General features: G+C 38.1%; 1 protein-coding gene across 3 annotated transcripts in view; it reads left to right on the top strand.

Moving 5' to 3' along the window:
* The window catches only part of vps50 (VPS50 EARP/GARPII complex subunit), a 153,606-nt gene that overhangs the window by 70,766 nt on the left and 56,280 nt on the right, over positions 1-26,560 (top strand). For 2 of the 3 annotated variants that reach the window (XM_066674752.1, XM_066674751.1), the window contains exons 14-19: positions 15,059-15,150; positions 15,280-15,374; positions 17,701-17,799; positions 19,145-19,235; positions 22,030-22,206; positions 23,518-23,636. In XM_066674752.1, coding sequence (XP_066530849.1) covers positions 15,059-15,150; positions 15,280-15,374; positions 17,701-17,799; positions 19,145-19,235; positions 22,030-22,206; positions 23,518-23,636 — 673 coding nt within the window. Of the gene's footprint in view, positions 1-15,058; positions 15,151-15,279; positions 15,375-17,700; positions 17,800-19,144; positions 19,236-22,029; positions 22,207-23,517; positions 23,637-25,395; positions 25,495-26,560 lie in introns of those variants that run through there. The other variant, XM_066674753.1, reaches the window with a different exon arrangement.

Raw genomic sequence — 26,560 nt, 5'->3', positions numbered from 1 at the left:
GTGGTTAGGTGAGTACATTCAGAGTACTAAGATGAGGCAGTTAAAGCAATAAGGGCAGACCTGCTGGAAAATTTCAAAGGTTCCTGATTATTTATTTGTTTTATTAGTATTTAGAAGATATGAAGATTAATTAAAATGTTGTTGCAGCTTTAAAGGGACATCTTTGACTGTGGGGAAATGCATTTCTCTCTGGGTTTATGTTCAGGATCTCTGTGTCTTTTAAGGTGGAATGGTATGTTTGAGAAGAAAATCGACCCTTGTTGGTTCATACTTAAAAAAAAAAAAGCAGATGTCTTTTCCATCCCATGAGCAGAGACAGAGAGAGAACGCTAACATACTAAAGACCTTTTAATTTATTTACAGACACTAGGGTTTTGTAAACACATTAGACCAGTTTTCAGCAGACAAATAGACTGGAGAGCTAACAAATGGTGAGGAAACAACATCTGAATTTAATAATGAATTTTGATTACAATCATAAACATTGCCTTTACATAAACTGACTAAACGCAGTTGTGGTTTGGACATGTGACACTGCTCAAATAAAAACCAGTAATTGCTCTGAGACTTTTACTTATGGGCTGATGTTTAAAAACGTAATTAATGTGTTAATTTATATAATTTTACACTTTCCTTATAAAGAGAATCATAACTTTCTTGGTTTTGTCAATATATTTAAGGCTTTGGCAATAAAATAAAATTAATAAAAGACAAAACTTCTAAATACCAGTGAATACTAATGTAACAAATAAATAATCAGAAACCTTTTGAAATTTTCAGGCAGGTCTCCCTTTTCTTTGTACTCTGATTGCATGCTTGTCATTCATTTTCTCTATAATTGGCATGTTTATTTTCAATTTGGCCTTCTGCGAGGGATATATTTGCAAACTTTGAGCCTGCTGTGATTTCACCTTCATCGTAAGACTCATGCATTTTCTGTTCAGAATGTCAAGGACCCATGTTGCAGCCAGCCAAAAAGACAAGATTGTTTTCCTTTTGAAAGTCTGGTGTTTGTGCCAGGGTTTGGTTTTATCTGCCTTTTGATTTGGCTAAACCTGGCCCACTGCTCTCCCTCTCCCACTGTCCTATGAACCTTTAGAGGAATGATTTACACACTGCTGATCACTTGGCCAACAGTCCTTGGCCGAGCTTGCGTAAAAAGATCGCTTTTACTTTCTGTCACCTGTGAAATGAGCAAACTAATGGCTTCAGACCCCAGCTTCGTGTGGAGGCTGATATATTGAACTTGTCAGGTTAATGCTGTGGTCATTAATGTCACCACTTAATACAGTTGGTTCAGTAATGAATATAGCAGAGTGTTTCTTGTGACCGTCCGGCCAGATTACTTTCACACCTGCTTCGTGGCTGATCAGTGGTGCCCTAGCATTTTCAGAGAAGATAAATGCCCACTGACAGAGAAGCAGACAATTGATTGGCTGTAGCTATGGCTTTGTCTCCCTTTAACCTTTTCAATGATTCGAACAAACCAGAGAGAAGGTTCGGTTTCGTTCCTTAGCATTATTTCAGCACTGATTCAAGTTTTTCTGGTGCAACCTACAGGTTAATAGGTTAGTCCCAAAAGTTCTGCCATTAAAGCAAACTTTCCTTTTTTCAAACTCTGGAACTGTTTGGTGAAGTGTCTATCATTGAGTTCATGGCATAGCTCATATACTGTATCATAACATCACATTTCATCACAGCTGCTGCCCTCTCCTTTTAAGGAAGCTGAATTTAGAGTCTGGGACATGCTTGGGTGCTCATGTGTGTGAAACATTGAATAATACCTCAGTCTCGTGTCAAATTGACAATTACACCTCTCGTTGCCTGCCATTGCCTGTAGAATTCATCTCTGTCCTTGTTAAGTCTGCTTTGCTTTCCTCTTCTCATTTGGCAGTGCTGTCAACAGGTAAATTGCCTTCGCTGGCCTGTGACTTGCTTTGCTGTTTAATTTAGCACACTGCATAATCACCAACAACTGCACGTTAGAAAATATATCTGCCCGGTCAGAAGTGATATCTATTAAAACCAGTTCAGACTGAATATTACTTTTTCCCCCTCAGGATTAACATTGATTGATGGTGTCTCTTACCTTGCTCAGTGTGTTTTTTTTTTTGTTTTTTTTTTTTTTTCTTTCTTCTTCTTCTCCCCCCCTTTCGCAGAAGTCCATCTGGTTGCCTTTTGTTGTGTGAGTTTCTGGGGAAAGGGAGGACAAGTGGGAGATGACTGATGGACTGCAAGGATTGTCGCAACTTCATAAGGAAGTTGTGCTTCAGTGCTTTGGCTTGCTCAAGTGGACTGATTGCCCTTGAGCCTGCCGCGAGTCCTTGGGAGAGAGGCTCTGCAGCAAAGGCGAACCTCTTCTCTGTCTTTTTCAGTAGAGCTTTGAGCACAGTCCATAGCCCAGATAATAATAAGTCATTATTGCTCACCTGCGCATAACCATGAGACAGCAGTCAAGGGGAATTTATGTGCTTGTGTAGCAGTTAATTGCTGTTATTTGTGACAAAGTGAGAATTTTCGGTGACGCGCTTGTTCACTTGTCCTCATGGGAGATTGCTGTGAATTTCCAAATGTTAATGCAGCAGGCAACCAGGTGGGTTTGAAAGCAAATAGACCACTCAGAGCTGAACAACAAGCTAAATTGTACAGTAAATTGTCTATTTAATATAATGGTTATTTATGATATTGAAAATATATATAATTTGTTTTTTTAAAACAAATGTATTTAGAGCCACATTTTATATTAAAACATGTAAAAGTATGACATTTTACAGTAAATTTACTGTACAATTACAATATTACAATTTCTGGTTTTCCAAAGTCCAAAAACATGTTTTGTGTTTGTTTAGTTTAGTTTTGTTTGTATGTTTGTATTTTTAAGGATATTAGTAGATTGACTAGAATTGTTTTTAAATTAAGTCACATTCTGTTAAATACTTTAGGCAGAAGCCTACACTCAGAATGTCCTTTATAGAAGTTCCATAAAAGTTAAGTTACTGTTCCAAATACTTTCACTAAAAGTTGCCTATTGCTCTATTAATACATGTCAGTATGCATAGAAACATATTCAGCTTCAGCAAATATAATTACAGTGTGGACCCTGACCTGTAGGTTGATCAGTGTGTTTTTTTTTTAAGGAATATGAGTTCTCTATGCCAAGTACTAATTAGCCGGTATATTTGACTGCTGGTGAGAAGTATGAAGCCAGCTTAAAATAACTGCCTGTAAATTCCTGTATCAAAGGTTGTAGAGTTTGTCTGCTAGTGTTTTTTCTGTGTCTTCATGCAGTGTTAGTCCAAGGGTATTCTATCAAGAGCATTTGATAAGGGTCTGATAAGATTCTGCTGGGTCACAGAGTAGAAAAAGATGAGGAAAGCTGTAGAATAATCAGCCATGTCATTAGCTGTTGAGTCATAGAAGGTATGAAGAGAACTGAGCCGCTTTTCCAGTCGGGTACACACCTCAGATCAGACCTGTTTTAAAGTGGTTAACCCCAAACACCTCAGTCACAGAGCTGACCTCAGAACAGAAAAAAACAGCCAGGCTGTTCTCGCACGAGATGAGCTAAGATTTGAGGAGCGATAGGCTTGATTTCGTTTAGCTGCAGATGAAAGAGACTCAATAGTAACTGAGAGATATCACAACTCACAGCAGGTCATTGTAGAATGGCAGCATATTAGGAAAACGTATAATTTCAGCAGCCCTTACTTTCTGCATGGACGGAGCAATTTGATTGCCAATTAAACACCGGTTTGTTGTATCAGCCTGAGAAAGCAGAGTTCATCTCTTAATGGAACTGCATGTCAAACTGCCAAACAATGTTACCCTCCTCTTTACAAGAGCATGATTAGTCTTCGACAGTCCTCTTAAATTTGGTCACAGACATAACTGAGTGCACAATAAATGAAAACCCCACAATACATTATGTTCCTAGACTCTGATTAAACTTAAGCTAATACTAAAGAAGTTGTAATGTCTAAAAGAAGCTGAAAGTGATTTTTGATTGTATTTGTATTTTAATTAAAAAAAAAGAAAAAAATAATGTTTCTTCTTAATTAAATAATAATAAAAAATCAATTTAAAAGAATTATCTTCCAATTACAACCTGTTATTCAGCCTGTAACTTCCAGTAGCTACAGACCAGTTGCTTGCGACATTTTGTTACTTGTGTGGTCAGTCAGTTACTTAATTAATGTTAATTATTTAAGTTGAGTTTAGGGTGTGTAACACTCACCTGTGTAAATGGGTAAACATTAGTGACAATACACATTTATTAGCTGACAGTAATGACAGCTGTTGACTGTCAAGATCCATTCTTTTATATTTTTGCAACATTTTTGAGTCAGCTTTGAGAATCCATCAGATCCTCAGATCCCATGCTGTTCCCAAACCTGTGCAGGTGCTGTCCATGCTTGGCTACTTGGAAACTGGGAAGTAACAGACAGCAATTTCCAAGCCCTCACTCATCCAAGCATCATCCCAGGAATTTAAAGCTAGGTTTACACTTCACACGTGGCAAATGGCTTAAGGATGTGTGCATTAGCCCTGCACCCTGTCGCTGTGAGTGGTAATGCACCCTTAAATTTTCAGTAAACACATTTAAATGAGCTCTTGCAAAGCAGGCACAACTCACCAAGCATTTTTTTCCTTCTGATCTACCAGTGAGTCAAATGATCCAACATTCATAAATGAAGGTTGTGTTCATTATAAAAGCCTTTATCTTTTGTGCATGTTCGTGTGTTATTTGCAGAGTTGCACGCAACAGTCTCTCTTTACATGGAATAACCCATGTTAAGCCTCACAATAGCAAGTATGCCAACACAAGCAGTAAATATATAGAATAAATATAAAAGGTACTGATTTGAATGCTTCAAGTGTTGATTTCTACTCAGAACTGTTTCCCACTGTTTATCTTTAGAGGTTTTAAAGACTTTTTGCAGTGATTCCTCAGTCCAAAGTCTTGTTTTATATGGTGGTCATTTCAAATTCATGGGCGTGGGTTATGGTAATTGTATGCTAATTTTAAAGAAACGTGTATGCCCTCCCAATTTGCAAATAATCTGTATTCAGAATACACATGATATACTGATAAATCCAGGATTTATGCAGGGTTTGTGAATCTGATGGAAAGATTTTAGCAATGTCCATTTTTCTCATAAATTACTCAGTTTGCTTGTGTTTTTATAAATGTTTCATGAATGTGGCCCAGTGACTTTAGGCTTCAGTTCTCTTGGCAGGGTTTTTTCTCTCCCCAGGAGATTATAAAAGCTGAGTGTTCCTCAACATATGGCATTTGGTGGTATACGTACGTCTTCCTGTTGTGTGTTTTTTTTTTTTTTTATTATTATTTCTTCTTCTCATTCTTATTCTTCTCCACCTTCTTCTTCTCCTTCTCCTCCTCCTCTACCTCCATCTCCAACTAGGGTTATTACAGTACCAAATTAAAGACTTTGTTATAGTGTGTATTAACTCAGGCCTTTGTAGCAGTCAAAAGACTGTTCAGCCAGATTCTTAGCTACTTTGAGGGTATTAATAGCTATGCATTGGGGGAACGTGCTGTATCTTTTGTGTGTTTTGTTTTGTTAGCTTGGCTTTTTTGATCAGTAAAATATGGCAAACATATCTGAACTTTACTCCCTAACCCTGTTTTGTTCAGTTTGATTTTGCTTATCGGTAGAGTTTAATTTCTGTGCAACTTTAGTTTTTGAACATACAACTTATAGATTTGCACTGTCTAAGAATATTTGATGGTTTACCAAGTTCTAGTAAAGAGGACCTTTTGGTCTGCTATATCACAATATTTATTGCTATAATTATCAATTATATAAACTTAAGCTTTTGAGCATATCTTGGCTATTGCCAGTACATAAATAAACTCAATAGCATGCTTCACCACAAAAAAATCTTTCTTTCACAGTTAACTAAATATGTGGGAGCAGATGTAACCCATAGACTGACTCTGAGTTTTTATGCTGAAAACTGTACTTATGTCAGAAATGTGGAGGTTGCTTTAATAAACAAAGTTACTATATCCTCAAATATATTTATCAGAAACAAGAATGTTTCAGGTTGTCCTCTGCTCTTTTGTTCTTGTTTGAAAAAGCACTGAAATTTCAATAACCTTAAAACTCTCAGTAGTCATCGTTGTTGTTTCTCCTTGCTCCTCTGCAGGCCAGGATCATGACATCGAACAAGCTATTGCTAGAATCCTTGTGCTTTGAAAAGTTAAGTGTCAGTGCTATAGTGCTGTCAGTGTTTTATTATTTGTATCCCTTTAAAGTCCTGTGTGAGGTCATGGCTGTGACCAATGAGCTTCCTGTGGGCTCTGAGATTTAAGGCATATAGTTATTAATAACGTCATTCCATGAGTAGCACTTGGCTTTATTCAGGGTCAAGTAGCGTCTGTTGGGGATAATTGCCATTGACATTTTTCTTGAACTCTTCATTTAACTCGAGATTTAGTATCACCTTTCTTTTTAAAGCCCATGTCACTGTTCTGTCATGGATTCTCATTGCATACTGGTCGCCTTAGTGCTGTTTGAAGTGGGTGTGTTTGCTTAGCACTTTAATTGTGTGCATTTGCATTATTGTATCACAGCAGAAAAGGAGTCATCACTGTAAAAGTGTATTTTATCGAAGGAGCAAGAATGATCAGGCTGTTTGCAAATGCAGCCATGCAGAAAATGGTGGAGAAGGAACATCAACGCTGAGTGTGTCATTTGGACGTAAGTTCTAGTGCAGCGAGAGCATGCAGTGTAGGGGAGAGATGCTATTGACATTGCAGCTTCTTGAGGCAATTATTAAACACCCTTGAGATTCTAATCCAAAGTTACTCCTCCTACACACCCGGCTACCCATATCCAAGGAAAAGATGATATAAAAGAATGAGCATTTGTTATGGTCCAAGTTCTATTCCTAATTCTCCATGAACTCAGTGTCCGGTTGGGCTGACCCCTCTTCCAGCCAAGGATGCAGAACACCAAAACTGCACGCCTTGGCTGTACATGGACTGTGAGTGTGTATGTGTGCGTGCATGCGCATGAGTCTCTGTGAATGCTGCCAGGGAGGTGATATTTTTCTTGCCTTTTCTAGCAGTTGGCTTGTCAAAATTTTCCCCTGAGGCTTTGCATAGCTGCGCTCTTCCAGACCTGAAACGGTTGAGGGGAAAATCCTACTCTATTGTCTGCAGCCAGGAGCTCTTTGATTGGGCTCCAGGAACCCACTGCCTTCAGGTTTAATGCTGATATACAGTGTGTTTTGCTCATTTTCAGCTTCAGCGCTGCAGAGGCGCTCGTAAACACACAGGGTTTCTGTTGCTAAATTTGAAAGTGAATACAGCACTTATGCATTTATTCCAGTTCTTCAGCTGATTTTGAGGAATTTATTCCTTAGAAAGTCCCTTCCACACAGAGGAAGTGCATAATATACAGCACTGTGCAAAAGTCAGAGACCAGATTTTATTAGTTTGAGTTCAGGAAATGTTTTACATACAAACATGCAAGAAGATATGTTTAAACCAATAAAGGATAATCAATGAAAAATATTTTTAAACCCTGCTCAAAATAATATAAAAAAATTAGAGAAGCTTTGGCTTATCATTGTATAGACATGGTACACCACCATGACTGTCACTGTCAGAGAAACAGCATTGCACTCAAACACTGAAACTAATGGGTAGATGTGTAGGTGGCTGTGGAAACCAATAAAGGACAATGGAGTGAAAACATGCCTCAAAAATTGAATATGTAATACATGCTTCGACTCAAATACTGAAAACTGTACATGTCATTTTTAATTTTTTGATAAATTTTGTTTAATGTTCTGCCACCCACCAGCAGAGAAAAATGAAACATTAAACATTAATAATAAATATTAAAATACATGTATACAATCATTTAATAATTATTTAAATAAATTAATAATAAATGCAAATTTAAAATAAAATAAATGATTGGTTGTCTCTTATTCTGTACAGTTAGGTTAAAAAAAAAGCTCCCCCCAGTGAGAATCTGACATTCTGCATCATATTGGAGCAGCTGCAGCTACACTCAGGGAAATAATCAGAGATAAGAGTGGTTGAGCAAAATGGAGCTTTTTGATTCTTTTTTTTATTCTTCATTTTACCCTGCAGCATGACTGCTTTTGACCCACTTAACCTGGCTTTTGTGTTCTTCTATAGTCTTTTTAATGAGGTCACACAGAGGTCAGCTGTTCCAAGATTTGAAAATGTTACACATTTTATTTATAACTCGACTACACACTCACCTTCCCATGATCCCTTTATTATAATTATATCAGCATTCCTTACCTGCGTTTTTCACTCCTCAGGAAAATGAAGATGATTATTATTATGTTTTTTATTTATTTATTAAATACTACATCTGAATTTGTGTGCACAGTCTCAGGATATGGTTCATCTAGCTGTATATTTATTTGATTTTTTTTTTAGGACAATTTGGGAAAGTGATTTGGACAGAAACAGTTGTTTGGATGCTTCTCCATAGTGTTGAATTGTGCTTGGCGCATACATGGAGAATCTCTGCCTCCACCCAATTTGTTTTCCTGTGTGTGGTTTGGATGTGTGATCATAAAACATGTATGCGGTGTCCAAAAAAAAAAAAAAATGTCGGTGAGGGCCTGCAGCTCTGTCAGTCTGGACGCACCCCAGCACTGGCACATCCTGGAGATTTTTATTCGAGCTGAAGGTCTGATTCACATATGATAAAATCTTGTATGTGAATATAAAGGGCTTGTTTCTGCCTTCATCCACAATACCTAAAGTATTTACAAAATTAGTAAAAAAAAAAAAAAAGATTGTTCATTATGTTATATTATTTTCTGTGAAGAGCCACTGCGGAGGGTTGAAGAAACAAATTGCTGTGTAGTCCCCAAATTAATCAGTTTATGCTCCTTAGAGCAGGTCCTCCAAGCAGGGGCAGCCATATTTAAAATTAGTTTAGTACAATAATAAATAGTACACATCCAGGCCACTAGGTGTCAGGGTAATGGCTGTTTCATAAAATGAAGAATCATCTTCATGATTGACTGCTTCTGCAGTGTTACATTTGACAATGTACATTTAAAATTAACTTTTGTTTGTTTCAAATATTTGAAGAATTGACATTTAAACTCAATTCCCCATTATGGAATTTTTCCACTTTCCACTTTTTACTAAAGAAATGTTCAGCTCATGTTTAGTATAGCACTTAATTTCATTTAAGAGTGTGTGATTCCTAGCCTTGTTTTCTGTAGATTTTGTAAAGAACTTTTGTGACAACACCAGCTGTAAAATCACTGTATAAACACAATAGATTTCAGTTCAATTTAGTTTAAATAAATGTATTAAATTAATAAGAAATGTATCACATTTATTTGAAACTGAGCCTATAGAAAACACGTCATTTGTAAAAAAACAAAAAACAAAAAAAACATCATAGTTGTGGTGAATGTTGTCAAGTAATACCTGGAATTCTGTTAGTGGTGTTATATAAAAATTAGCTCTCATTGCCTGAGTCCTATCTGGAGTATGTTGAGTGACAGTGTGCTGGCTCCGGCCTTCTTGTACACAAACACCTCATCAGTTTGTGCCACAACTGTCTTCAAGCTGTTCTCCCTTTTCCTCGGGGTCTGTGTTGAATATTGTTTGCCTCATTGCATCTGTTCAACAAGTGGAAACTTTCCACAGGACATTTACTTTTATCGCCACCATAAGCCAGTCTCGATAATGTCACAAGCTTTTATTTAATTTCCATTCTGCTTGGTTTGCCTTGTAATGCTGGGCTCTATGAGGCCTGAGCAGGGGAAGTGTCAGCTTTTAAAACCGGGTTCTCAGTGCAAGTGTAATGAGCTGCCTTTATTATGAATGCATTGGTGCAATGGATGTTTGAACAGTATTTACCCTTGCATCCCTACACACTCAGATATGTGCACAGCAGGGGCCATTCTTTGTTTTAACAAAACAACACATATATTTGAACTTAAATTTGGATTATCAATTCCATACCAGTGAAGGAAGAACGTCAGATTTTTGGGTAGGGAAACATTGACTGGACAGACAAAACAAATCTGAGAAAATGACCTTAAATGCTGAGCCTGTGAGTCACAAAGCCATCACTTGGTTTGCACAGTACTACAAAAGAAGTTGCGTTAAAAATGAAACATAATGAGGACTAAACAATAAATATAAACATCTTGTCACCCTGCTGTGGGCAATTAATTCACTTAATTTTCTCACAAACGTTATTGTATTGTACAAGTCATTCTGTAACATCAATTAGCTGATAAACATACAGACTACTAGTCCAACACCTGGGCTTTATTATCAACACACGGGCCTATGTTTATCGATGTCACAACAGCTGGCTTCTCTCACTTGAAGTAGCTAAGTCCTACAAACAATAACAACATGAAGAGTGTGATTCAGTGCGGCAGAAATAAGGACTGCTGCTAATGACTGTAATGTTTTGGTGAGCAATAAATTAAAGAAATTGTTCTATTTACAGGAGCCACCACGACACCACTAATTAGCACACTATAGTGTGCACGTGTTCAGCTTGCGTTTGGGGAGAGAATGTGGATTGTACCATATGTGATGCAAGGGGGAGGGGTGCTGTATATTCATTTTAAAAATATAATGTTTAACGATATCCATTGGTTGCAGTAAGCCCTAAAAGAACAACTAGACATGTCTATGGTGCACAGTAAACATGGATATTTCCAGTTCAGTTTCCCACACTGTCCCACAGTTTCCCACTGTATTAAACCTAAAGGACATTATCCATTAAATGTACATCAAATGGGAATGTATTTAACAGCCTTGCACATAACTATATTCAAAAACATAAATACATAGACAAAAAACTTGAAACACTTAAAATGACTATGCAGGGCTGTTGTTTTTTATGTCCTTATTCAAAATGGTCACAGCCGCACCGTTTTTTTGTTACCCATGTTTTCTAGCTTTAAGTGGGACTGTAAATCTCCTGCCTGATGGCAGAATGATGAATTTAAAGGGCGCATAGGGTTATCGGAAAACTGAAAGTCAGTTTTCAGTGAATGTTCCCAAGTATTTAAAATGATCAGCTTGTTCCATTTCCTACCCTCTCATGGTAATTGGTTTGAAGACAGACTTACTGCTGGTTGCTAAAATCCTTTCTTTATAAGCTGTGGATGCATTCATCAAAGATGCTGTAACATTAATTTACCGCTTGAAAATACCATCTTACCTCATGTACCTGACAGTGAAGATTTTGATGGTATTTCATGGATTTTCATGTTATTCAATGAATGCTGTAATGTAGCTGGTTCCGCTCCCTTCTGTCATTAAACAGTTCATATTCTATTCAACTCACTCATAAATAAATCACAAAACATCCCGTGGTAACATGATTTCTCAGTTACACAGTACGCTGCAAACGATTCCGCCCTCTGAGGACCTGATATTTAAAAAGCTATTTTAAAGCAATGGGTGTTTTCGGCTCAGAAAATAAGAACAAAACCAGTCAGTAGTGTTTGATCACCCCAACCTCTGCTACAGGAAGCCGATGTATTAATGATGTATCATCCAGTGGCCATTTAAGCTCCATCAATTCTTTATTACTTGTAATTGAATGAACCCATGTGATGACTGGAGCCGCTGAAGAGATATCTGGAGCCAAGCTTTTGTCCTTTTTAACTTGCTCACAAGATCTTGATTGATATATAAGAGAAGATAAAGAAAAAAAAAACCCAAAGAATTCCCCAAATATATGGTTATGTCCTTAAGACTTTTGCCCACCACAGTGTCTATGGATAACTAATGTAATACCATTAGTACATGAATTATCTAAATTGATTTTCCATTCTGTACTGACAGATTGAAGCCTTCACTTCTACTTATCTTTCATTTTCCCATCAATGATTTAAAAAGTCTAGTCCAGACTGAAATTGAAGTTATTTTACATTTAATTTTTTTATTTTTTCTCTCTCCCCTAGAAGCGCTTACTGACTGACACATAATGTTGAAACGTGCCAGTAGGAACTTTTAATTCAGGAAATTTTATTTCACAGAGAGAACTTATGGTGGTGCCACTACACCGTCTGTTGTTAGTTCAGCCATATTTCACATTCCAGTTTGTGAACTAAATTTGGAACTGATCAGCGATATCCAGAGGTCCTCTTTTCCCTGGACAAGTATTCTTTTTGGGATGTAAAAAATGCGTATTCAAGTGTTCATGGGGTCAGAGAGTTGAATTGGGAGACGATTATGCCTCTTCAGCCCTGTAGGTCGACCTTCCACTGCGGTGCAGCTCAGTGTTTTTACTGAAACAGAAATGTGCTGAACAGTGTTGAGGTAAAATTTATTATAGTCTCTTCTTTATGATTGGAGAATGTTTCTGTGGCTCAGCCTTTGTTTTCTACTGACAAAATCTCTGTATTATTAAAGCCAGAACATCAGAGCGAGGTGTTACTCAAAAATAAATGAGGCTGTGAATTTGTTCCAGCACCGTTTTATCAGTCAGACCGTAAGGCAGTAGCTAAATAAATATCTTTCTCCATCGATGCCCTGTCCCTGTTGTCTTGAGTAGAGATTACTTGGTTGATAAAATAAATATTAAGGTGCTTGGTTTTAGAAATGTTCAAGAACAAGTAATAAACTCATTTTATAGTTTATTACTTATTATTATAAACACAGACATTCATGTGAAGCACCAAAGCTCTCCAGACCGTCCAATGGCAAGGGAATGTATTTTGGGCTTTCCTGTCGAAATGGCAGAAAAACCTCTGTGACAATGGCTATATGGGATTGCCTAGTTTCTCTTTGCTCTTGTTACCTTATTCATGATGGTCTTAATAATAGAAAGCTCTACATATGACATAATATAACAACAATAATAATGACAATAATAATAAAAATAATATAAATAGTGAGATTAATTTATACAGTGCTATTCTCAAACCCCAACATAAAAATGAAAATGTACAGAAAAGAAACCTAATCACTAGTCATACCTCCATTAGAAATGTAACATTTTGAAACTTGGGAAGGTTTGGGGGTTGAAGCAAGAGAGAGTAGGTGTGTTAAAGATTTTGTGGTAGTGAGTTTGGGATTTTGTTCTTCCTACAGTGAGAGGAGAGTGAAAATTAACTACAAGATTTTAACAGGGTTTTGTTTCTAAGGGCGAAGTCATCGTGTTTCCTCCATCATTATTACATGACACTCCTCGGTGGCACATATTGCTGAAGACTACAGAAGTGCAGTTGTACAGGGTGCTCTCTCAAGGTCTTGGGCGTTACATGAGCCACTCCTGTGACTGTTTCTGGGTTTGTCACTCATTACGTAACTCCCAGGCTGAGTAACTGATGTGAGTGTGAAGTGGTGAGTGTGACGTGTGTCCTGTTAGGTTAAGCTCCATGTGGTACATCAGGAGGAGCTCTTCTAATGATGAGTGGCAGCTGTGCTTCAGAGCTTGTAATCAGCCTGTGTGCTATTAGGGAACATCATTGTTGAGCTCCTACATTAGCAAAGTGCCCCAGTCATGCTTTCAGCTTCAAGGTTGCCGTAGGTCTTATTTCGCTGTAGCAGCAATGTCAGTGGGTGTGTGCAGTAATACATGATGCATGCGTTGGAGAGATGTCAGTTCTTATTTGTGACACTACGATCAGCTAATTTAATTTCATACATATATGCCTAATTGATCTCATTTAAATATGGCAGCATAAGTAAAATTAAATAAAAATAAAAAATTTAAATTAAATAAAATTAAATATGGTATCGCTTGGGGCAGAAGGCAATAGATTAATTTTAGATAGCCATCAGTTAGCCTTTGTAGGACTTTTGTCTGTTTGGCGTTGTAGCATAGAGTCCTTGGCATATTAATAGCCCCATGTATCAAAAAAAATAAATAAATAAAATAAAATATTAATAAATAAATAAATAGATCTTCATGTCTCAGGGATGCAGTATGCATGACATATGTCCTTGTCATTTTCTGATCTGTAGACTCACCCTGATGGCAAATATTTTCTTATAACTAGCTTCAGTTATTTATTATGAAAAATTACATTACATTACATTACATATTTCAATGGATACAAGAATCCTGGGATTGATTTAATCAGTGAAAACTATAAATATGACTTCTTTGCAGAATGTTCATATATTGGATTTACCAGATGTGTATTGAGGAAAGCTGTATTGTTTAAATACATCACTGTGCATAAGTGAAAGACCACCCTTTAATCTCTTTAATTTCATGTCAAAACAGCCATTAAATATTAGCCCTTTTTCCATAGCAACAGAGTAAACCTATTTTTAAGAATTACACGCAAGTCATTCTTTCTGTACAATGTGTGTCTACCATTTGACTTTATTACTGCTTATCTTCTTTTCTGCACTGATGTCTTTCATTGCAGTTTGAAAAATTCCACAAAATTCCAGTTCCAAACTTACACTATTTCAATTATTGTGCAATTCTTTGTCATTGTACAATGTACTGCACACTATTTTCAGCATTTAACCCATCCATGGGGTTGGAAACACACAATAGCATCAAGGACAGTGAACACACACCCAGAGTGCCTGGCAGCCATACTCTCTGCCCAGGGAGCAATTGGGGTTAGGTGCCACTGCCCCAAGTATTCCTGCTGGTCATGAGAATCAAGCCAGTGACCTTCCAGTCCCAGGCCTGCTTCTCTAACCCTTAGGCCACAGCTGCCCTTTTAGTAGTCTGTTACAATAGTTGTTGCTCATTTTGTTTTTCCAGTAGGATATAAGCCACATTTGTAAGTGGTTTCAAATCTGATTTCAGGGGAAGATTTAAACCCTGCATCTCAGTTTGATCAGTTAGACTGGTCACCATGATAACCAGCGTGTGTACACAACAACTAATGACAGCCAGTATGGATGTGAGTGTGATTGGTTGAAAGTCTAACTAATAGTCTAACAACAGTCTGAACACATGTCAGATGTCAGTCTCTTGTAAATTGGAACATCTGTCTAAAATTAAGATTTATTCAGTCTAAAATTTAGAAATGTTTGATTTGCCATTCAGTTGAAAAGATTGTCTGGTTCCCACAGATGGCACCGGCAGTGATAGCCCAGGCGATTCTACAGTGGGCCGCAGCTATGTCAAGAAGAAGCTCGAGCATGGCCTGAGCCGGATTTGGCAGGTCTGTAGCACACTTGTTTATTTTGTTTCCTATTTATTTTTAGTGAAGCTCTCTTTTAGTTCTCAGACCACTCCTCAATTTCTCTCTCTCTCTCTCTTTCTTTCATATATATATTCTCTCTGCTCTCAGGATGTCCAGCTGAAAGTGAAAGCCTATTTACTGGGGACAGACATGTCCAACTTCAAGTATGATGACTTCATTGTGGTGCTGGATGTTATCAGCAGGTAGGGAGCCACATCCTCATTAGTGCTAATTGGATTGGCTGGAGGCCTGTCCTGCTGCCCAGTGTCTCTGTGAATCCCTCTTTAACCCAGTGGAGGGGGAAGGGGCAGAGGGCATTAATGAAGCCGCTTATTGCATAGCGAGAGGGGAAATCTAAGCAGACCCTTACAAGCCACGCAATTAAAAGGCTGCTGAGTGCGTGGAGCTGTGACCATGTTTTGCTGAACCCTGTTCATGGGTCAGTGGAGAGGGTGAATTCAGCCCCCCCTCCTGGACTGGTTCCCCCGTGTGAAACAACTCCATGGGGTTAATATGAATCCAAAGTATAATAATAATATACAGGTGCTGGTCATAAAATTAGAATATCATGAAAAAGTAATTCCATTCAAAAAGTGAAACTTGCATATTATAGTCATTCATTGCACACAGAATGATATATTTCAAGTGTTTATTTCTTTTAATTTGATGATTATAACTGACAACTAATGAAAACCCCAAATTCAGTATCTCAGAAAATTAGAATATTAGAAATACATTAAAAAAATTAACATACAATACAAAAAAAGGATTTTTAGAAATGCTGGCGAACTGAAAATTATGAGTATGAAATATGAGTATGTACAGCACTCAATACTTGTGGCTGCTTTTGCCTGAATTACTGCAGCAGTGTGGCCTGGCATGGAGTCAAACTGTCTGTGGCACTGCTCAGGTGTTATGAGAGCCAAAGTTGCTCTGATAGTGGCCTTCAGCTCTTCTGCATTGTTGAGTCTGGCGTATTGCATCTTCACAATACCCAATAGATTTTCTATGGGGTTAAGGTCAGGCGAGTTTGCTGGCCAATTAAGAACAGGGATACCACGGTCCTTCAACCAGGTACTGGTAGTTTAGTCACTGTGTGCAGGAAAATGAAATCTGCATTTCCATAAAGTTGGTCAGCAGCAGGGAGCATGAAGTGCTCTAAAACTTGCTGGATAGACGGCTGCTTTGACCTTGGACCTCAGAAAACACAATGGACCAGCACCAGCCGATGACATGGCACCCCAAACCTGACTGACTGCAGATGACTGACTGTGGAAACTTTACACTGGACCTCAAGCAACATGGATTCTGTGCCTCTCCTCTCTTCCTCCAGACTCTGGGACCTTTCCAAAGGAAATGCAAAATTTATTTTCATCAGAGATCATAACTTTGGACCACTCAGCAGCAGTCCAGTCCTTTTTGTCTTTAGCCCAGTCGAGATGCTTCTGACACTCTCTTTTTCAAGAGTGGCTTGACACAAGGAATGCAACAGCTGAAACCCATGTCTTGCATACGTCTGTCCGTGGTGGTTCTGGAAGTACTGACTCCAGCTGCAGTCCAGTCTTTGTGAATCTCCCCCATATTTTTGAATGGGTTTTGTTTCACAATCCTCTCCAGGGTGCAGTTATCCCTATCGCTTGTACACTTTTTTCTACCACATCTTTCCCTTCCCCTCGCCTCTCTATTAATGTGCTTAGACACAGAGCTCTGTGAACAGCCAGCCTCTTTAGCAATGACCTTTTGTGTCTTGCTCTGCTTGTGTAAGGTGTCAGTGGTCGTCTTTTGGACAACAGTCAAGTCAGCAGTCTTCCCCATGATTGTGTAGCCTACAGAACTAGACTGAGAGACCATTTAAAGGCCTTTGCAGGTGCTTTGAGTTAATTAACTGATTAGAGTGTGGTACCCAGGTGTTTTTTAATATTGAACCTTTTCACAATATTCTAATTTTCTGAGATACTGAATCAACTTTTTCATGATATTCTAATTTTATGACCAGCACCTGTATATAAATAACACATATATTTTTAATTATTTTATATGTATCTTTATTATTATTTATACCCTTATTTAACTGGTATCTTTAAAAGCCCCAAATACAGCTCAGTTGATTAGAGTATTTAAATGAAAGCAAAGTGCGAAACACAGTGTAAGTGATGTAGTGTATTGCAAAAAAATATATATAAATAAATTAAAACATTCAATCTCTTAAGTATTTATACCTGTAGTTGAAAGGCTGGCCATGTTATATTTGATACCAGCATGTTTCTTTTGTTTGACTAACCTTTTCATGGTTGTAGCCCACTCGTAAAATAGTTATCTTGAATAATGTTGAATAATGTGAATGTGTTGTGATATTAACAATAATACGATTTGCTGTATTAATATAAAAGTATGCAAGTCTTTACTGCCTAATGACGTGAGGCTGCTTCATATGTGCAATTTTTGTTCCAAGCTTTGTCCATCTGATGTGTGTGCACTCTCCTCTGGATGTAATTCTTTTTCATTTTTCCTCGATCTCTGTGTCCCCAGGCTAATGCAGGTGGGAGAGGAGTTCTGCGGCAGTAAGTCTGAGGTGCTGCAGGAGTCCATTAAGAAGCAGAGTGTGAACTACTTTAAGAACTATCACAGGTGGGAGGGACACCCACGCATTCCACTCATTCAAGAATTTTTTAGAAAATGAATGTATGAGTGCAATGCAAAGCACAAAATGAGCTAGCAATCATAAGATAATAAAACTGAGTAGGTAGAAAAACAAATTATGAACTTCATAACAAAATAGAAATAAAAAGCAAGTATGACTAAAACAAAGGTACTCAACTATTTAGAATAATCTCAAAGTCAGGTCCAAAAGAATCCAGCAGTCAGTGGAGTAAGCTGAAGCAAGTGTATTATGTCGTCTTCCTCTTGTGTTCATGCTCTAGCTGTCGTATTCTGAACAAGATGCAGGCGCTGTACTGAGGTTTTTGGTAATCCTATAAACAGTGCATTGCAGTAGTCTGGCGTGAATAGAACGAATGGCTTCTCATGCATTTATATTGTTATGGAGGATGAATATTACAGCTGATGAATATGCTATTATAAATGGAATATTATGGCAGATCAGCTTCGCAAGAGGCTGATAGCTGTCAGTAATGTTCTGTTCCCCACGGCTCTGTGCTACAAGGTTGTGGGCAGTATTGGGGGTCATCGTTTCTGTCGCCAATTCCCCCGCTGACATCCGCAGCAGGAAATACTTTCACTGGAGGGGAGTAGGAGGGGGAGGGCTTTCTTGCATAATTTTACAATTATTACAGCGTTTTCAAGCTCTCGGGCGGCATCCATAAAAAGTGATTATCTGCCAGCATCCCGAATGCATGCTGTCTCTGCTGCCACACATTCTGCATTAACACATTTCATCGCAGAATATATATTGTGCCTTCCGGCATGGAGGACAAAAACGACACTGACACTTTCTTCTACATGTAGGTTGTAATTGCAAATGGGATGCGTTATACAATATCGCAGAACAAATGCATGCAGACTTTTTGGTGTTTAAAGCATCAAAAATCCTTCCCACCCTGTCCTAGTGAATTTAATTTAAATAGCTTAGATGTCTAAAAATCACATCCTTTTAGCTCATTATCTGTTCATTATTCAGCTGGTATTCTTAGCAGCATCAAGCTAAGTGAGTTGGAAGCTCCCAAGCCTTATTTAAGGCTCCGCCTGAAATTGTAAAATGCAATGTTAATGCTGAAATTTCAGCTGAAGCTGTTGATATTCACCCAGATGAGCCATGGGCAACTTGTGCTACGATGTCAGTTGAGAGAGACGCAGCCAACTTTCTACAAACTGCTAATCATGACCTTTCTTAGTGCTCCTTGTCCGTTACGTTATACTTGGATCTATTTGGCAGGGTTTTTTTTGTTTGTTTGCTTTTTCATTGTCCATGATGTTCATTCAAATGATGTCCTCTCATTTCCCTTTGTGGCTTCAGAACCCGCTTAGAGGAGCTGCGGATGTTTTTGGAAAATGAAACATGGGAGTTGTGCCCTGTGAAATCCAACTTCAGCATCACTCAGCTGCACGTGAGTTTCAGCCCAACGGAGGAGAACGAAGTCTACAGTGTACATGTTACATATGTGGCAGATATGACCTTACACGTGACTAATAATCTGGGCAAATAAAACCTGCTGTCAGTCATTTTAAGCTTGATAGTTACATTTTGTGATGCATCATGACTGTTTGCTTGGGGCCCGTGCAGATATTTTCCACTGCTCACTGCTCTTACAACAGTGCCAGACACCAGGGAGTTAATGATTCTTCCCACAGTGCTACACATGCATTGTATTATATTATAAATTACTTCCTATAATCATAATGACATTGTTTGTAGTTGACATCTTGATGTTAAACATCCTAATTCATCATAGCTTCTTTTCACTGATAAACAAGTTGCCCCTCTGTTTGCTCACAATGCAAGCAGAGTTGAAGCATGCCTTTTACTGTTTGGGTGCAACTGAGGAAACCTGGATTTAGATATTTGGATGGTTATTGTGTGATTGTTTTTCCCCCCCAGCAGATGTGCCCCAAATAACTTTGTAACATTGACGGTGGGTCTGGAGTCTATGCGGGATCACTGGGTGCGAGGTGGTAACACTCAATGGATGGGGAGTCCGTTACAAGTCGACACACACTTAAAAATTCACTCACACACTGGAGCTCTTTTCCCCAGTGGTGTCATAGAGCCCCAGTGTGTGAGTGAATTTTTTAAGTGTGATCGCCTTGCCCCCAGTGATCCCACGTAGGCTCCAGACCCACCGTGACCCAGAATTGGATAAGCGGTTACAGAATATAAAGCTGTAGGCTGGACATCTAGAACAATTTCTAGCTTAGGTCTCCCCACCATCTTTCCCTCTTTTCGTAATTAAGCATGCACGTTGTCAATTTTAGCCTGAGGAGACAAACGAGTAGTTGAATGAGGTCAGGCTGCATTGTCAAGTTTGTTTAAACAGGTGCTGTTAACTCTCCAGTAGTCACAACACTAGAGATGTCTGTCTTCTAAAAATTATTTGTTTTCGTGAAATGTCCCTGAGTCATATGCCCAGACACTCATATTCACCTGAGAGAGGGTCTTATGAATAAAAATGTGTGTTATTTTGTGTGTATTTATGGAATGATGTTTCCGTTTTGTTTTGGAGACATGGAAGCGGTGGGTGTAGTCTCATCACTGAATAGAAGAGTCAGTGGATGTCTTTAATGAGCTTCATTAGCATGATCATGTCTTGCCAGTGCCCTGATGTAGGAAAGGTTTTAAGAATAAGTAGTTTAAAATTGGTTTAAGGCTATTTTTCCAGGGCTTTGATCCCTAACCCTCTGTACCGATTTGATTGCCACACTGTTTCTGCATTGATTTCTTTAAAGGCTTTGTATTAGAAGCCTTATAATAGTCTCTCTGTTTGCTGTTTATGGCCTGCTGTGTTTCCGAGGAAGCTGAATTACACAGCTCATTTGATCATGACACAACTATTCTTCAGGCTTTTTCTTATTAAAGACAGCTGTGTTGCGATGAAAGAAAGGTGAAAGAAAGGGTTATTTGTGCATTGCTGTAGAAGAAGCCCTGTTGGGTCCTTTTAACCTTTACAATTTCAGTGGATCATTCTTTAAATTCCTAATATTGTAAATGAGAAATGAAACTTTATAATTGAATACATCTTCACATAATGTAATTATCCTGTAACAATCATTATTTGGAAAGGACATATTGGTTATAAAAAGCTCCTTTAAAACTTCTCTTTACTTATAGTTCCACAGTGTTAGTGAAATCGTTACAAACATAATGAGGACTTTCAATCCTATCAAAGAAAACATTAAATATCTTGGATAAAATCAATAATTTATTTTGAAATTCAACTTGGAAATCAGCAAGAACATGAAAGGTTTATGCATCAGAGTTTGCTATTTGATCTGTGTGTGTGTATATATATTAAATAATGGACACAAATTAGCCATGACTTTAAAATTACTTTCTTGTTTTTATGATCACGGTCAATTTAATCAGCTCCAATAATAATATATTATAGTTCTACGATTAGACTGTATTTCATCTGTTGCTCTGCATACATTGCTAGCTCGATTTCAACCTGTTCTTCAATGGTCTGGGTCCCCACAGGACCACCACTTGCAGGTATGATTTGGGTGGTGGGTCATTCTGAGCGCTGCAGTAACACAGATGTGGTGGTGACATATTAGTGTGTCTTGCACTGGTAGAGGAGATTGGATACAGCAGTGCTACTGGAGATTTAAAAAATAAATAAATAAATAAACAAAATTGTGCCCACTCTATTAGACACAGCTACCTTGATGGTTCTAGGGAATAGGGGTACCATAATAAGGGTGAGTTAGGGCGATTCTAAGGGCCTGTGACTAGCAGAGGCCCTAAAACATTTTGAGAAACTCTGTACCTGAGCCTGAGACAAAACCCACCTTTCCACTCTACAGGCCCCCTTACTCCCCTGGTCTGACAATGGATGGAAGGTCCATTATGACATTTTCATTGGGCCTTATTTCCATGGAGACACCCCTGCTAGGGAATAGGAGTGCGCAGGTTAATCTGAACCAATGAAAGCTTACTTTAATTTCATGATGTGGAACCTTGGTCAATTGAGTCATTGCCTCTGTGACTTTAGAAACATTAAAATCATTGATATTTCTGAACAATAAATATTTGTAACTATTTTTTAGCTGTTCTATAGTTTATTTTTGAAGTCTTTTTTTTTAACATCCGGTGTGTATTTTGGAGTGTTTTATTGGCCATAAGTTCTGCTGTCAGTTCAGATTACAATTTTCTGAAAATGCTTTCTTGTTTGTTTTCACATGTAGGAGTTTAAGTTCATGGGGCAGTGTCGGTCGCCATCAGTTTCTCCCAGCAGACAGCCAGCCTCCAGCGAGCCAGTGGAGTTCTCTCTCTTTGAGCAGTACATACAGGGAGGAAATCCTTTTGAGATGCAGATAGACAATAAGGAAGAGGAAACAGAGGATGTGTTGGCATCCAATGGGGTAAGCTTATTACTAAGCTATTATAGGTTTATTTCAGCTATTACATTTGCATTACGTTTAAAGAACTAAAATTAGCATTAGGTAAGATTTGGGGTTTTTGGTCCTCTAAGCTCTCTACTGAAATCAGTGCGGAGGGGGAGGGAGGGGTCTGGTTTTCTGCCTTCCTCCACAAGTTACATAGTTCATTTTCTGCAGTGCTGAGCCCAATGACAGAGGCTCTGTTTTCCTATTACAACTCATTACACAGTTTTCCTTTAACAAGAAGTGAAACATTTAAATAAACAACAAAACAGTACACATTCTGTAATGATAGAGATAAAACCTATCATGGTTGATTTTATTATAGGCTTCTTGCACTATAATAAAAATAATCATTTGCAAAGAAAAAACTAATGAAGTCCAACTCCGCAGTATATGTTTATGGTACTGTTTGCCATAAGACTTGAGAGAACCTGAGTTCCGTCCTCAGTATCATTTATCAATATTGTAGCGAGTTATTGCTGAAATGAGAGAATAAATAGAGACTCTAATTAATCTAGACGTAATTAATTTAGGACGTTAAGTGGTTTATAGTCTCTCAAACTGCCGCACAGTGCTCGTATCCGCTTTATGGAGCCAGATTGGCTGTATAGAGTGTACACGCAGTTTTTAGCACTCAGATGTGCTTGACATTTCAGAAGAGATTTTTAGACAATGAAAATTAATGGAGCATTTACAGTGGAAGTAGTGTAGCCCCTGAAAGGAGTGGTTTTGCCTTGAAACATCATGGAAAACAGATAGTTTCAATGACTGTGGACAGTTTAGTGAGCTGCCGGAGTTAATGTGATGTTTAATTATGGCATAAGTGCTCATTGTCCATTCAGTAGAACACGCTAACAGCCTTCATAAGGTGCACGCCAGTGTTGATTGCAGAGCATTTTCAAAACCTGCCAAAAATATCTGAACATTATTACTGCGGCAGTATCTATGAAACACATCTTGAATTCTTCAATTGCCCTCTGTCTCATACATCTGTTCCATGTATTATTCTACGCACTGAATACAAATGATACTCCCACAATACTGCCACAGATTTAGATTCAGTGCAGTTCAGGGTTTACTTTGTTCCTTTTGTATTTATGTGTTTACTCCAGACCTTAACATTTCACTGAACTGGTTTAGAAAGTAAATGCTAAGCTATGATATATGAATATGAATAAGGACAGTGTGTGGGGTGAAGTACACTCCCTAGCCTAGGCTCCTCTCTGGCCATGAGTGACCATCACTCTTCCTTAACCCGGCTCTCTCCTTCATCCCTCTCACCATCACCAGTATGAGTCAGACGAGCTGGAGAAGAACGTGTATCAGGAATATGACAGTGACAGTGATGTGGCAGAGGAGCTGAAGCAGGACTTTGTAGATGAGCAGACCGGAGACGTTCCTGCTAAAAGGTCAGTATTACTGCCACTGCCAAGCTAAGGTCAGGCATGTCACGATCCAGTGTCTTCACTCTGGATTTTTCCAGCAGTACAGGCTGCATTGTGCGTTTTTTTTTTTTTTAATGAATAGAAAACTTCATAGAAGGCCCTTCTGCATGCTGAGATATTTTGAACAAAATTGTCAGAGAGCATGCAGCCTAAATACAGTGGAAGCAGATTTCAGCTTCTCAAAGGAGGCCACAACGGGGACATAGAACGTCTCTGAATGTATTTAAAACGAGATTAAGTCAAGTTGACGTTTTATTCATGCATGCATGAATTAATCTTGCAGATTTTAGGAGGAATTAAGTAACATTTCAATGTTAATGATGAAGGAAAAAAACAGTTCTAATTAAGTACCATTGTTGTGAATAAAAGATAATTACAGTAAATATCTTAAATCCCACACTTAGCAATCACCATTATGACTCCTCATTTCCTTATTGATTTTCAGCAAAGACAGGAAATAGCTAGAAAGGACAGGCCCAGAGCAAACTGCCATTGCAGATGAATATCACACTGTGTACAATGTGTAAACAGGCTATCATTAGGCCCCTATCAGGGAAAAGAGGATTAATTATTCTGTGAAGAATGAGCTTTCCTAAACTCATGTGGCTCCCTTTTGGAACAAATTTCACTTCAGCCTCATTAAACAGTTGAAGTAAACATATTCTTACATCTTTAAAGGGCCTCCCTTTTGGAAAAAAGCATGTGGTTTGGTGGAATGTAGAGGATATAAATAGCTCTATATTATGAAGACCCTTTGCCTAAGGCCAGGTGTGGTACACCTGGCATCCTGCACAGTTCTCATCCAACCTGCTTTGGCTCTGAGGTTCAATTGCTTCTACAGACCCTGATTAACTGCAGGTTTGTTAGATTTAAGGTGGGACTAAACTCTGCAAGGCAATAGATCTCCAGGGGCAGGGCTGGGCTACTGAGCTTTTGTCCTTTAGTCTGATTATACAGGCAACCCACCCAAATGAATATTCAAAAACTTAAATATGGTATATTAGTGCTTTTCAATATGGGTAAAATATATACAAAATTAATATATTTTAATACATCAGTGTTCCACAATTGTTGTAAAACATTCCCAGAAGAGTAGGGTTGCTACTACAGCAATAGTGTAACAAACTTTCTAATAATGCCTTTCATTTTAGAATGAAAGCTGGATGAGCAGGTGTCTTCAAACTTTGTTCTTATAGTATACCTCTGTTTTTCTTTCTTTACTTATAAAGGAACACTACGTATGATTTTCGTTTTTTTTGCTCGAGGTGATTTCCCTAGTGTAATTCATGTGTACTGAAATCAGTGGGGAGAGAGAGGGAATACGGTGTATTTTCCTACCCTCTCCTACAGGTTATTTAGTGCAGTTTCTGCAGTGCTGAGCCCAGAGTAGCAACAACATACTACATATAGCGACTCTATCCTCCCTAATACAGCTCAGTGAAGCATCACAAAAATGTTGAAGCTGTAATTTTAAGGTAAAAATATTACACAGTGTTCCTTTAAGCAACTATATCTTGATTTTATGCATCCTTTTTAATGGACTAAATAAAAGCCTTTGAATTCAGAGAGACTTAAAAGGAATGGTGTCAGCAGGAATTTTCTAAATGTTATCTGTAATAACCAAAAGCACTAAATTATCTGAAACATTTAAGTGTGTGTGTGTGTGTGTGTGTGTGTGTGTGTGCATGCACGTGTGCCCCTAAATACCCTACCACCATCTCAGTAAATGTTTTTAGCAGATACTCTACTCCACATCATCTTATCAGGAAAAATGTAGCATGAAGAATCTTGCCTCTGTTCTCACCTGAACAGGAAATCTTCAGTATGTAGGTGATGATTTTATCCACTGTGTTCTCTTTTTTTTCATGTTATGCAAATGAGGGTAAATCTGTGTATACTACAAATATTACAAATATTTTGCTTATTTTTCTATCTTAAAACAATTAAATGTGGCACAATTGTCACAACTTTGAAATCTGAGCTCATTTACTAACATTTTGTACTGTAATTATTTGTGGTTAAATTAAGTGCATCTTTTAAATCCATGCCTAATTTGGCCAAATTGGTAAAACAGCTACAATAAATTATTTTGGGCTAATGAGTGAACTCCCAAGTGTAGAATAGAGGGGTTTAAAGCTCCCATCCTAGTGCTGTAGAACAGCAGAACTGCAATTTCTGAAGGAATGGAGCTCCATTCAAGTACTTTATGATGAGCTGGTGTTTTCCAGAACTAATAATCGTACCTGATCATACCACAAATGTTCATGCCTGACTGCAATCAACCCATCACAGCAATGTTCCAGTGTTCATACAAGAATACAATGTGTTACTGCCGTGAAGACATACAAACCCATATTAATAAACCCTATTACAGAAGAACATTTGATTGAGCAGCTTCTTGTAAACTTTAGGTCATGTTGTGTTTCTTGCTGCCTAGCATTTAGCAGCGCCCAGTAAACAAGAACTGAAACTGCTATTTTTCACTTTTTGCCCTTGTAATTATTTTTGAGTGTCACGATCAGAGCAGACGTCACATAGTCCAGTAGTATAATTAGAGGACTCATTAAGTTATAAACACTGATGAATTATTAATGCACATCCTTTCATCTGCTGCTGCCCCAAAGCAATGACAGGCACTTCTTCCTACAGCAAAGTGGCATGTTTGATACTAATTGTGTGAGACTGCCAGATGTTGAAGGACTGAAATTGTTATGTTCAGCATGCTTCCAGCTGATTTGTGTTTCTGATTAACTTACACTGAGGAAGTGAAAATTCATGTCAGGGTAATGATATTTTAATCTGTTAAGACATCTATGGCAGAGATGACTGTATTTTATCTGTTCATGTGATCAATGCTGTTTCCTTCATTATGCCATTTGGCAGATAAT

The sequence above is a fragment of the Hoplias malabaricus genome, chromosome 6 (genome assembly GCF_029633855.1).
Source record: "Hoplias malabaricus isolate fHopMal1 chromosome 6, fHopMal1.hap1, whole genome shotgun sequence".
NCBI lineage: Eukaryota > Metazoa > Chordata > Actinopteri > Characiformes > Erythrinidae > Hoplias > Hoplias malabaricus.
This window is presented reverse-complemented; position numbering and strand designations above follow the sequence as displayed.